The sequence below is a fragment of the Phoenix dactylifera genome, chromosome 1, assembly GCF_009389715.1.
Source record: "Phoenix dactylifera cultivar Barhee BC4 chromosome 1, palm_55x_up_171113_PBpolish2nd_filt_p, whole genome shotgun sequence".
Lineage (NCBI taxonomy): Eukaryota > Viridiplantae > Streptophyta > Magnoliopsida > Arecales > Arecaceae > Phoenix > Phoenix dactylifera.
Genome location: NC_052392.1, coordinates 12,034,054 through 12,047,869, shown reverse-complemented (window position 1 = coordinate 12,047,869; position 13,816 = coordinate 12,034,054). Strand labels below are relative to the sequence as shown.

The following is a 13,816-nucleotide window of genomic DNA, read 5'->3' as shown; positions in this document are numbered from 1 at the left end:
TTAAACCTCAAACTAATGATATTTTTTTTTGGAAACTGGATGCAATAATAGTTATTATTTATTTAAATAATGCTATTGTTCATTATATCTTTTATACTTTGTGGTACCAACTACCAAAGTCAGGAAAAACTCTCTGATTGCAAGATGATTGCCATGGATCAACTTTTTCTTCTTTTTTTTTTGTATTATTGGACAATTCTTAAGCTCAAATTATTTTAAACACGGCTGTAGCTAGGTAAGAGACATGTTGGGGCTTGATCAAGCAAGAATCCGACTTGACTTAATCTAATCTTGAAGCACGATTTCATAACCAGGGTCAACTCCTTGTACAAACATTTTACCAGTCAAAGGATAGCAACAAGAGAAGAAACAAAATTTCTGAAGAACAACAATCAGGACAAAATTTCGTCCGGCATGGTCTACTCATAAATTTAGCTACATACATAATTTTCGTAAGATACCATTATTTTTTTGTCATAGTGATCGATTTCATCTCACAATCAAGAACTTATGATACCGAGTAAATCAAGTCCCGTACCACTCAAACACCAACTTACTAGATTGAATAGAAGATGACTCGATCTGGGCGTAAGCGAAACAGGTAGAAAAACGTGCTCGAAACCTGTCGAAAATCCAAGCTTACGTCGGGGCGTGTCGGTGTGAAAGAAGCGTATCATAATATGACATAATTTAACGAGCCACGTCTAAGAAGATCGCTTGTCGGTGTTCACAAAATCCAAAATGAAATTGGAATCGGTACCTAAGCGAACCACGTCTAAGAAGATCCCCATGCCTAAGTGCCTGTCCCCATTTTGGCCGTATAGCAAGGAGAGGTCAATTTATTAATAACGTAGATATATACCTACCTCTAAAAACATTTAACAAGCTAGGATTAGCCGATGGCCATCCCTTTCCAGCTTCCATCTAGCTCCTGTGTCACCCTCGGCCCCCCTCACTTCAATATTTCACGCCCCGAGGACCCGCAGCAGCCGTCACTGATGACGATACCACTGCCATGCACCATGGTCAACCTGCAACCTTCGCCATGTCCATCTTGCCCTCTAAATTAAATTTAAGTTGCCACCGTTCCAATTCCACCTCTCATGTGCTTTATAAGAAACATTTCCCTTGAATGGCGTTCCCCACCCACGCTTGTTAGCTGAGGGGGCGCACGGCACGAGTATTCCACCTTTCATATGTGAGTGCGTATAGAAAGTAGGTGCTTGCTTCGAACATTTAAGCGGTATAAGGTTGTTCTTAGATTGGCTACGGTCCTCTGGTGTCTCCCTAGGCTAGTAGTCTCCGTGGTATCACCCTGGGAGAAGCGCGCGGTAGAAAGAAAGATGGAGAAAGGAGAAGGGGGTAAGGGGAGCAAGAAGAGAGGAAGCTCGTCTTCCATCTCTTCTTTTAGGACGATCTTTATGCATGCAGATACTGTGGATATGTGGCTGATGGCTTTGGGCTTTCTCGGCGCCACGGGAGACGGACTTTCGACGCCCGTCATGCTTTTCATCACCAGCAAGGTCTTCAACAATCTGGGCTCCGGCTTCTCTTCTTCCATTGACTCTTCTCAATTCGTTCACCACATTGACACGGTGACCCATCCTCCCCTTCCCCTCTAATTCCTTCCAATATGCCTGCCTGCCTGCCGAAGTATTCATATATGGTTTCCTTTTTTTTTTGGCTCTTTCTCCAGAATTCGGTGGATTTGCTCTACTTGGCTTGCGGCTCGTGGGTGATGTCTTTCTTAGGTACCTTTTTTTCCCCCTTTTTTATTTTATTGAGAAAAAAAAAAAAACTTAGCTATTATGGCTTCTTTGAATTTTTTTAAACTCATCTTGAGATGCTTCTGAGCTCCTAATGATGATTGCAGAGGGATATTGCTGGACGAGAACGGGAGAGCGACAAGCATCGCGGATGCGAGCGCGATACCTGAAGGCAGTTCTCAGGCAGGACGTGGAGTATTTCGACCTCAAGGTGGCTTCCACGAGCGAAGTTATCACCAGCGTCTCCAGCGACAGCCTCGTCATTCAAGACGTCCTTAGTGAAAAGGTCCGCTCTCTCCTTTCCATGGCCTCTTAAGTAACAACTATCAGCTGCATGCTCCTCTCTCTTTTCTTTTTTTTGTTTTTTTCCTCCCCCCGGGGCCTAAAATAATCGATGCTTATGCGAAAAAGCGAATGACGGATGAGTTGCAGGTGCCCAACTTCATAATGAACGGGGCTACATTCTTTGGCAGCTACATGGTGGGGTTCTTTCTAGTATGGAGGATGGCCCTGGTGGCCCTCCCCACGGTGGTGCTCCTCATCATACCTGGCCTCATGTACGGCAGGATTCTTACGAGCCTCGCCAGAGAGATTCGCGAGGAGTACAACAAGGCCGGCACCATCGCCGAGCAGGCCATCTCCTCGGTCCGGACCGTGTACTCCTTCGTCGCGGAGTCCCGCACCATGGCCAAGTTTTCTGCCGCGCTCGATGACTCGGTGAAGCTCGGGCTCCGGCAGGGCCTGGCCAAGGGCATCGCCATCGGGAGTAACAGCGTTACCTTTGCCATCTGGGCCTTCTTGGTTTGGTACGGTAGCCGGCTCGTCATGTACCATGGCGGCAAAGGCGGCACCGTCTTTGCCGTCGGAGCTGCGATCGTTGTCGGTGGCCTGTAATACTCCCTAACCTCAACGACTCATCTTCTTCTAATCTATTTGACTGCGGACGGACGGCATATACGCATATATTTTGCTTATGTGTTCGATGGGTGGTGCATGCAGAGCTCTTGGGTCGGGGCTTTCGAATTTGAAATATTTCTCGGAGGCGAGCTCGGCGGGGGAGCGGATCATGGAGGTGATCAAAAGAATACCGAAGATTGATTCGGACAGCATGGAGGGTGAGGTCTTGGAGAACGTATCAGGAAATGTGGAGTTCAGAGCGGTCAAGTTCGCATACCCATCGCGGACGGAGAACCTCATCTTCAGGGACTTCAGCCTGAAGGTGCCGGCGGGGAGAACGGTGGCGCTGGTCGGCGGCAGCGGGTCGGGGAAGTCGACGGCGATTGCGCTGCTGGAGAGGTTCTACGATCCATCCGGTGGAGAGATTTTGGTGGACGGGGTGGACATCAGGAGGCTCCAGCTCAAGTGGTTGCGGTCACAGATGGGACTGGTGAGCCAAGAGCCGGCTCTCTTTGCGGCTTCCATCAAAGAAAACGTACTTTTCGGCAAGGAAGATGCCTCCACGGAGGAGGTGGTGGCAGCGGCCAAGGCCTCCAATGCCCACAACTTCATCTCTCAGCTGCCTCTGGGATACGACACTCAGGTTCCCTAATCTTCTCTCTCTCTCTCTCTCTCTCTTAGCGAAATTCTCGGAATTTGATGAAAGGTAGGGAGGCCAAATTCCAAGACCTACGCTTCAAAACAAAAAGTTTAGGTGAGAAGGGTACCATTAATGTACGCTGCTGAGACCCATTTAAATGCCGGTGGACTTTACGAGAAATCCTCGGAAAAGTCTCACCACCCGATAAACTTTCTTCGGACCGTAACCTATGATTTTCGTTGTAATTTACACAATAATCTCCCCTGCAAGCAATAGGAGCCGCACAAACTTCCCTGAAAGATTTGGTACTGCATGCTGCCACGTGTGGATTGGGTGGAACCATTGGCAATTTAACATATAGGGGCACATAACGTGTATGGACCAACTTGCGTTCCCGTCTATGTCAGCATCCCTCTTTGTTTTCTTGGTCGGATGTGGAGAACCAGCTCAATAGCGCCCAAATTATTTCCTTCCATTAAACACTGAACTGCTATATGCGGCAAGGCTGATGAAAACGAGCCCGTACCGGCATTGAGGAATAGATAGGAAAGAGAAAGAGAGAGAGAGAGAGAGAGAGGAGAGACACGCCGGCGGAGCTCGCCAAGGAGCTGGTGCCGGAAATAAGAGCTGTTAAGAAATTTGCTGATTCTTAAATGAAGCCAGCAAATTTGCCAATTTTACTTATGAATCGTCTAATTTTTTTCTTCTTTTCCAGCGCCGGGCTCTGCTAGCCCTTTGCCGGCATCCTTTCTCTCTTTCTCTTTTTCTCTCTCTTTCTTGCTCTTTCTATCTTTCTCTTTCTCCGGCTCGTGTCTCGTTTTTGGAGCTAAAGCCGTACCGATGAACCACCGGTACAATTTACTGGTATGATTCGAAACGGACGGAACTGTCTGATTCGGATCGGTTCCGCCAATATTGACCCTGCATATAGCTTCAACCTATTAACATCATATATGAGACATCTTATTTAATGACTCTCTATCATCTGATGGGTGTTATCTTATGATGCATAGCATTTTATGATGCAAATCATATATTTTTTTATTATTTCTGGCACTAGTTGCTGATACGAGCTTGCTAACAGTATTAAAATTTATAAATAAATTTATTGTTTTTTTTGTGTGTGCATTAGGCTGCTAACAAACGTCCATTAGCTCCAACTGAATGTTGGTTCCATAACAAACTCTTTTTTAACCCACAATCAACAACTTCTCTCCCAGACCAAGAAAAGGAAAGGAATCAAAACTCTAGTGTACTTCCTGTTGGTTTTATTTCTTTCCTCAGCTTGACGTTCGCTTCCCGGTGTGTGATGTTACACCCCAAGTGCGGACGCCGGTGAAAGGGTTGGTGCTTGTCATAGCATCCATCCATTCGCGAGGAATTTGCTCGTCGGAGATGGTGAAAAAGCACGAGAAATGATTGGTATGCCCCCACTTCAAAAAATGGCGAAAGTTCGGTGTGATTACCTGCAATCTAGGCCGTTGAGTTGATGGAGAGATTCACACTGGACGGCCATGTGGCAGCGTGATCGCCAGGAGAAGTCCACTAGGCCAGTGCTCTGCAGGACAGGCAGAAGAAAGCCCCTCATGTCCTGCTCGCTGGGCTGCACTCACGCCTTCCACTAGGTGGATCTGGGAAGGGCACTAGGTGGATGCTTTGGGTATCACCAAGGAATCTGATGACAACTATGCCCACTGTTTGCTTGACAACTTCTGATGACAAAAAAATGGCGGATATCTTATTAAAAGCTAATTACCCTCGCTTTCTAATACCCCTTAACACTTCCGGGTCGTAGTTTCCATCGTCGATTTAAGTCAATAATGAATTATAAATACATGAATTGGTCTGAATAGAGTATATATCTTGACTCTTGAAAGCTGCCCTAAACTGGTGTATTTTATTTCTTACGTCCAACATAGAATAAAAACTGGATAAACGTATATTATACGATCAACTCCTGCTGCGGGCCTGCGGCACCTGCTTATATTATTATTTTTTCTTCGGTAAGTCTTCGACCTATATATTCCTTGATGCGCCAAATCGTGGTTCTACGTAGGGCAAACCATGAGCAGGCCTTAGGCCTTGCTCTTTATTCCAATGCTATACTTATCAACAGAGGTTATTCCTCATTATTAGTGAAACTGAATCATGATAAAAGAATATATTATCTTGACAGAGTACCTTAATTATTTATCTCTTTAACGATTACTACTTCTTGGTCAACAAATCCATGCTCTGGATCTGGCATGTTTCTTTCTTTCTTTCTTTTCTTTTTTCTTTTTTCTTTTTCATTCCATACGTACGTAATGGTGAGTTAGTGAAACCATTCATCCCATTGTTATTGCCAAAACATGGAGCGAAAATTTTTTCTTGGTGGATTTATTTTTGAAAAAAAAAAAAACCGGGTTGTCATCATTTCATATGGATGCACACAGGTTGGAGAAAGAGGCGTTCAGATGTCTGGAGGTCAGAAGCAGAGGATAGCAATAGCCCGGGCAATTATCAAGTCGCCTAAGATACTTCTCCTAGATGAGGCCACGAGCGCGCTGGACTCGGAGTCGGAGCGAATCGTCCAGGAAGCGCTCGATCTGGCGACGGTCGGCCGGACCACCATCGTCATCGCTCACCGCCTCTCCACCATAAGGAATGCGGACATCATCGCCGTGGTCCAAGCCGGCCAGGTCATGGAAATCGGTTCGCACGACGAGCTCATCCGCAGCGAGGACGGGCTCTACTCGTCCTTCGTTCGGCTCCAGCAGACCTCGACGGCAGGCGAAGAAGGCGCCGCCGCATCCTCGTCGATGATGAACTTAGCATTATCGTCTCATCTGGGCAGCAGCAGCAGCATGAGCCAGAGGTTCTCCGCCGCCAGCAGGTCCAGCTCCGCACGGTCTTTTGGGAACGCCGGGCCGGCGGACGAGTCGGAACCCGAAGCACTTCCGGTGCCTTCGTTCCGGAGGTTGCTGATGCTGAACGTGCCGGAGTGGAAGCAGGCATTGCTGGGTAGCTTGAGCGCCACCGTGTTCGGGGCAGTACAGCCGCTGTACGCATTTGCTATGGGAAGCATGATCTCAGTTTATTTCTTGACCGACCACGATGACATCAAGTCGAAGACGAGGACTTATTCTCTCATCTTCGTCTCGCTGTCGGTGTTCTCCTTCTTGATCAATATCGGGCAGCACTACAACTTCGGAGCCATGGGAGAGTATCTCACCAAGAGGGTCAGGGAGCGGATGCTGTCCAAGATTCTAACGTTCGAAGTGGCCTGGTTCGACCAGGATGAGAATTCAACAGGAGCCATCTGCTCTCGTCTCGCCAAGGATGCCAATGTGGTCGGTAACATAGAATCTCTCTCAGTCTCTCCTTTTGCTTTTTTTTTTTTTTGAGTGAATTAAAAAGTGATAACATGTTATCTTGCTGATCACTTCACTCTTCCAACTTTGCTAATTACTTAGGTGGGTAGGGTAATTAAGAGGGTGGCTTAGCGATTGCTGTCATTGAGGTATGACGTCTGATTGGTGGTTCTGGACGTAGAAATAGTACGAACCATGTTAGAATAGAAAAGAAAACCACAATGCATGTCAAGACAAAGCACAGAAAAAGCGCAAGGCTAGATGCCTGTCAACTCTTCCACTATTAGCGAAACAGTTGGTTTTGTCTTTTCTACTGCATCTTCCAAGAGGGCTGATACCGTGAGAGACAAAGTGAAGTGGCCAATAATTCTATCAACTTTGTCCGTTTGGGAAGATGCGTCGTGCTTGGGGTCCATATGCGAGGTTGCGACGTTCCTTTCCAAACGGCTAAAGTAGTCGGAAGGTGCACGCCATGGCACATCACCTATGCTGCCAACTTGAAAAAGACACGACCAAACTTGATGTGCGATGACTATGCATATCTCGGGACATGTTAATCGCCTGATCGATCAAATAGTATGATTCTTTGTTGTTGTGCAGGTGAGATCACTGGTGGGTGATCGGATGGCTCTGATCATTCAGACCGTGTCTGCAGTCACCATCGCATGCACCATGGGTCTAATCATCGCATGGAGGCTGGCCCTGGTTATGATTGCCGTCCAGCCGGTGATCATCGTATGCTTTTACGCCCGTCGAGTCCTCCTGAAGAGCATGTCCGGCAAGGCCATCAAGTCCCAGTCGGAGAGCAGCAAGCTCGCCGCCGAGGCGGTCTCCAACCTTCGCACCGTCACCGCCTTCTCCTCCCAGGATCGCATCCTTCGCTTGTTCGATCACGCGCAAGAGGGCCCTCGGCGGGAGAGCATTCGGCAGTCCTGGTTCGCGGGGCTCGGCCTTGCCACCTCCCAAAGCCTCATGACCTGCACCTGGTCCCTCGACTTTTGGTACGGCGGCAGGCTCATCTCCCACGGCTACATCACCGCGAAAGCGCTCTTCCAGACCTTCATGGTCCTCGTCAGCACCGGCCGTGTCATTGCGGATGCCGGCAGCATGACCACCGATCTCGCCAAGGGCGCCGATGCCGCGGGCTCGGTGTTCGCGATTCTGGATCGGTTCACTCGCATCGAGCCTGAGGACTCGGAGGGCCACCATCCGGAGAAGCTGATCGGCGACGTGGACATCCGCGGCGTCGAGTTCGCCTACCCCGCGCGCCCGGACGTGATCATCTTCAGAGGTTTCACCCTCAGCATCCAGGCAGGGAAGTCCACGGCATTGGTGGGGCAAAGTGGGTGCGGCAAGTCGACCATCATCGGACTCATCGAACGTTTCTATGACCCATTAAAGGGGACGGTGAGGATTGACGGCAGAGACATAAAGTCGTACCACCTTCGTTCTCTGAGGCGGCACATCGGACTGGTAGGACAGGAGCCGACTCTGTTTGCTGGGACCATTCGAGAGAACATCTTGTATGGGACGGAAGGAGCGACGGAGGCCGAGATAGAGAGCGCGGCGAGGGCAGCCAACGCTCATGACTTCATCAGCAACCTGGAGGAAGGATATGACACTTGGTGTGGGGATCGTGGGGTGCAACTCTCGGGGGGACAGAAGCAGCGGGTTGCAATTGCGAGGGCAATTCTAAAGAACCCGGCGATCCTGTTATTGGATGAAGCAACAAGCGCATTGGACAGTCAATCAGAGAAGGTGGTGCAGGAGGCATTAGAGAGGGTGATGGTGGGGAGGACGAGTGTGGTGGTGGCTCACCGGTTGAGTACCATACAGAATTGTGACCTCATAGCGGTGCTCGAGAAAGGGGTGGTGGTGGAGAAGGGGACTCATGCCTCCCTTCTGGCCAAGGGGCCGACAGGATCTTACTACGGGTTAGTCAGCCTCCAACGAGGCAACAAGGGGGGGCAATCCTAAGCACAACTGTAAAATATCCATTCGCTTTTCTCTGATCACGGAGCGCAGTAGATCGTCGATTTTGGATGTCCTTTGGTTTGGCTATAAGTGCTTCGGAAAATAATCGCTTATTATGCCGATAGGGTTTTCTATTTCTCTTAATGCTATAAATTGTTTATATCTTTCATGATATTCGCCGTGCAATGTCAATGTGGTGCATGAAAACAGAACAAAAATATATCTTTTGTCTGGATCATCATTTTTGTAAACAGAAAAAAAAAAAGCTAATATACCTAGTTAATTACTGGGCTGCAAAGGGAAACAGATTAGTTTTTTTTTCTTTTAATCTGATCCACTTGATCGACCTAACTTAGATGCAGGCCAAACCACATAACTCGTGCATAGGTCGTATGCAATGAGCAGCAATAGGCTCCTAATAGGAGTCTGCTTTCCCACTGAAGTCGGCAACTCCGAGAAATAGGACTCCCTCCCCTCTATGGCCCTCGATTGGCGATCATCGTGCCTCTTTTTTCTTTCTCCCTCTTTCTTCCCTTTTTTTTTTCTCTTTCTTCCTTCGAACTCGCCCTTCCCTATCATTGTACTTGTCGAAAATTGAGGCTAGAGAATGCCACCGGAATCGAGGTTTAGCAAATTCGCCTAATGAAATTTGAAGGTTTAAGACGGAAAAGATAAATAAACCTTATACTCCTTACTAGTTTTTAAACTTGTAAATAGGCCTTACACTTCTTATTAATTTTCAAATTATCATATTTTTTTATGCATACGGTTTGTAACTAATGATGTTATGTTCTCTTAAAATCCAGGATTGGCATATATATTATGAAAATGATGCTTTGTTACAAAAATAATCTTATAAATATTTTTATTAAAAACAATATATTTATGAAGCACGAATCTTATCATACCATTTAGTATTTTTGCATCTATTTGTGTATATTTTAAGAAAAAATATAAATATTTTTAAGGCTCTTATGTAGCTATGTATGACCTCTAGTTCCATGCGAATATAGGCTCTCTCAGCAGGTATAAAATTGGTATATAAAATATGATACTTTGTCAATTACAAACACATGCCCTATTACTTTAGTACGAATATTTGTGAGCAATACTTTGAACTATGATAAGAGTTAAATGATATAAAGAATGATTTATGAATTTATTTGCTATATAAACTTGAAACTATCTTTATGAAGGATGGATGATTTGTTCATGCATAATTTGCTTTATGACTTGCTTTATCATATTGTACCATGAAATGATTTATTTTTGTAATATCTATTATTGTTCTTAAATAATATATTGTCATAGAAAAACTTATACATAATTCAGTAAAGTAGTGTAAATTTTAATTATTGAGCTATATAGCTCATATCTCTTTTTATTTTCTCTTTTCAGACAAATAGGGTCACTGAGAATAAAAGATGGTCTAAGTTTGGAGTGCCTGCTAGTAAGTTTGGCGATTTCGTAGTAGAATTTTAATTCTTTGATTGACTATGATTTGTAGTTGATGATTTTTTGAATTTTGAGATTATAGATTTTGCTATCTGAATTTGGACTTAGATGGCTTCAACAGGCATTTATTTATTTATTTAATGGATGAAGGATTTGGATGTTTCATGTTATATTTCATTTGACGTAGATTTATATACAACTTATGATTGTTGGCTTCATATTATTATGAGCAGTACTCCTCGATAGCATAGCCTTATTATATCCCGCATATAGGGTGTGATAGAATTCCTTTGAGATCTTTGTCGATTACATGTAAGACCCCTATTTGTTTCCACCCAATTTTTGCTCGTTTTACCTGCTTGGATTGGTGGAATCCATGATTCATTACAATCATAGGGAGAAATAGAACGCGTGGAAATTAAAAAAGTAAAAAAATGGCATCCCAAAGGAAGCCAGCATCAGTAATCCAAAATTTAAGAGGTAATGGAATCCTCTCAAAAGTTAATTTATGGTATCAAGACGACAATGCGGATATTATGAATGAGAAAGGTCAACTTGATGCAACGAACTTGCTCCTCTCCTACCCTTTGCCATTCTCCCAGTCCACCCCGCTCTCAACCGTCCAAATAGGCCCTTTACACAGCCCCATTCAGCTCGTGGAAAGTAATTCAGCAACCAAGAAACGTGCTCTTTCCAAGTGTGCCGGTTCAGCCGCCACAAAGTCAAAAAGCACCAAGAGTGCTCGTCGCTTCAGCCACTACCAAGTCATCAAGCAATAGATCTAAAAAGCGACGCGAAGGCTGCCAGAACTTACTAGAGCCTGCAACAAGTCACAGGTCGTTTCATTGCTTCTCTCGAAATATATTCCATCTCCCTGCAAGGACAATCTTCCTCATTAGCTCTGCTAATTGCCACTGAAGTAGCTGTTTTTTTTTTTTTTTTTTTTTATGACATGATCAACATAGGAGGCGGGAGCTCGGCTTATCATCGCTTGTCCATAAATAGAAATCCAAAACGTGCAGAAGAACACAGCTCCCCTCAACCCAGCCTCCCATCAATGGAAAAATGGAGTCTGAGATGCACCGATACATTCTACTGATATCGATTTATTCAGTTTATGTGGAGTGAATGTGCCAGGGAAGAAAAAGAACAAAAAAAAAAAAAGTTTATGATGCCTTTTCCCCTGCTTCCCTGTTCTTCGGTTGACATTTTTCGGTCGAGATGGCTGCGAAGGGGGGCTCGGACGGTGGGGATTTCTTCTCGCGTCCGGACACTATGGTGGGGACGTCGGAGAACGTAGCCCTGATTGAGGAGGTGATGAAGTCGGAGATCAGGAAGGTGGTCTGGTCTGGGCTTTGGGGGAGGACAAAGCCCCTAAGCCTGATGATTTTTCCCCTTTTTTTTCTTTAAGATGTATTGGGGCATTGTTGGAAGGACAGTCGTGGAGGCGGTCCAGTTATTTTTCAGGTTAGCGGCTATGTCACATGACTGGAAGACGACTTTTGTCACCCTGATCCCGAAGCAGCGCGATGCGGCGGAGCCCAGCTACTACAGACCCATTAGTCTTTGCACCACCCTCTACAAGGTGGTAGCGAAGATACTAATTGGTAGGATGCATGCAACCTCTCCTTCCCCGTCCTATTTGTTTGAATCAGGGGGCATTTGTTAGTGGTCGGAGCATTACCGACAACGTCAAGATAGCTCAGGAGATGATGTGGGACTTGTTGCGAGTTTCGTGACAACAGTGTTACATAGTAGTGAAGCTCGATATGGAGAGAGCCTATGATAGAATCCGATGGTGCTTCTTATGGAGGGCAATGGTGAGCCTCGGCTTCCATAAGATTTAGATCTCCTGGGTTATGGGGTGTGTGTAGGGGCCGTCGTTATCCATCTTGGTCAACGGCACACCAACGCCCTTCTTCCGGTCGATTGTCGGGTTGTGCCAGAGTTGTCCCTAATTCCCATACTTATTTATCATCTATGCTGATATTCTGTCTCGTGCTCTGTGACATGCTTGTGGAGAGTAGGCGCTGGAGGCCTATGTCCCAGCCCCCGGCGCCCAGCCGATCTCTCACCTCCTTTTGGCAGATGATTGCCTTCTACCAGCTAGGGCTAGGCCCAGGGGTGCTTTTGTTCTTCGGAGAGTCTTGGAGGATTATTGCTTAGCATCGGGCCAGAGGGTGAATCTCCAGAAATTAACCATTGCTTTTAGCCTGAAGACTGAGGTGCAGGTGCGACAGAAGATCAGAGGGTTACTTGGCAAAGGGAGCAGGATGGGCCATGGAGTTACCTGGAAGTCCCTATCACTGGAAGGAGGTTGCGGGTTTCGGACTGTCAGGACGTGGTGCGCCAAGTGCAGCAGAGGCTGAAGGGTTGGAGAGCAGTCTCGCTTTTCATGATGGGTAGGGTGACTAGTCAAGTCAGTGCTTTGCTCTATGTCTGTGTCTGTCTACCTTATGTCTAACACCGTTGTCCCAAAGACGGTGTTGATGATGATTGAGAGGCTTGCTCAGAGTTTCATTTGGGGGACGCAGGGCGGTGGCCGGGGGGTGCATCTGGTGGCTTGGGAGCAGGTATGCCAACCGACTAGACAGGGGGGCTGGGCGTTTAGTCTCTGCTGACCAGAAGGGAGGCGTTGATTGCTCGGCACATGGCTAGGGTTATCTTGGAGCTGCAGTGCTTTTGGAGTCAAATGATGGTCGTCAGGTATGGCCATGTTGGGAGCAGCGTAACCCCATCTGGGGGCCGGAGGGCATCACCAGTTTGGCGCGAGATCTGCAAGTACGTGCCTATGGTCCTGTTCAGATGCAGGTGGTTGATTGGTGATGGCCAGAGGGTGGACGTGGTGGAGGATGCATGGGTAGACGAGCTTCCGCCAAGGCGCTGGCCGACCCTGGTCAGTGTTGAGGTTGGGGAGGGACTTCGGGTGCGTGACCTTCTTCTTCTTCTCGGAGGGGGGTGGGATACCTACCGGATTGATTAGATGTTCGGGGAGCCACTTGCGGAGTGAATTCAATCGCTCCCAGTTTCGAGGCACCCCTGTCTTGACGATAGGATATGGAGCACGTCCTACAGGTCTAGAGTTAGGGTGGCCGACGTCTGCTGCATTGTTTAGGGTGGAGGGCAGTTGGAGGTGGATTTTGGCTGGATCTGGCGGTTTTAGATTGCATTCTAGAGTGGCCCTATTCCTTTGAAAGGTCGCTTGGGGTCGGCTACTGATGAGACTTCTGCTATGCAGAAGGGGCATGGGTATCCACCCCGAGTGTCCTGAGTGTCAGACAGATGAGTCGCTGGACCATGCTATTGAAAGTAACCCTTGCGGGCTGCATGCATTTATTTTCAAAAAAAATTTATAGCGGAAGTATTTAAAAATTAAACTATTTAATTTTCATGCATGCTAGAGATCATATCTCTACAACAAAATTAAGAACCATGATTTAAATGTTTATGTAAAACATGAAACAATGAATGTATGTCTAACATATAATTCTGAAATTTCAGCAACCATGTTTAAGATCTAATCTTAACTTTAATGAGATCAAATCTCATACCTGATTCCTTAGAGGTCTTGGATGACTCCTTGATCACGCTTTGCAGCCGCACACGTATCCGGCCTCTATAGATTGTCCACGCGAAGCCCTAGGTAGATCGTTTTCCGCGGGAGTACTAGCTCGCGCAGGAACGCTGCAATGGCTGAAGCTTTCTCCTTCCAAACACTTAACCTTTGATTG

The 13,816-nt window shown here is 46.6% G+C and overlaps 1 protein-coding gene across 1 annotated transcript; it reads left to right on the top strand.

Moving 5' to 3' along the window:
* Positions 1–968: 968 nt before the first annotated feature.
* Positions 969–8,802, top strand: LOC103699278 (putative multidrug resistance protein). Its single transcript, XM_008781318.4, has 7 exons — positions 969–1,595; positions 1,697–1,751; positions 1,874–2,052; positions 2,199–2,656; positions 2,766–3,306; positions 5,739–6,635; positions 7,257–8,802. Exons 1-7 carry the CDS (start codon positions 1,344–1,346, stop codon positions 8,631–8,633), a joined length of 3,759 nt encoding a protein of 1,252 aa, XP_008779540.2. The 5' UTR covers positions 969–1,343; the 3' UTR covers positions 8,634–8,802.
* Positions 8,803–13,816: the final 5,014 nt, after the last annotated feature.

Excerpts from the sequence above, each read along its gene's own strand:
- LOC103699278 (XM_008781318.4), top strand. The coding sequence starts at position 1,344 with ATGGAGAAAGGAGAAGGGGGTAAGGGGAGCAAGAAGAGAGGAAGCTCG. Across the intron at positions 1,596-1,696 it reads TCGTTCACCACATTGACACG|AATTCGGTGGATTTGCTCTA; the intron begins GTGACCCATCCT and ends CTCTTTCTCCAG. Across the intron at positions 3,307-5,738 it reads CTCTGGGATACGACACTCAG|GTTGGAGAAAGAGGCGTTCA; the intron begins GTTCCCTAATCT and ends GGATGCACACAG.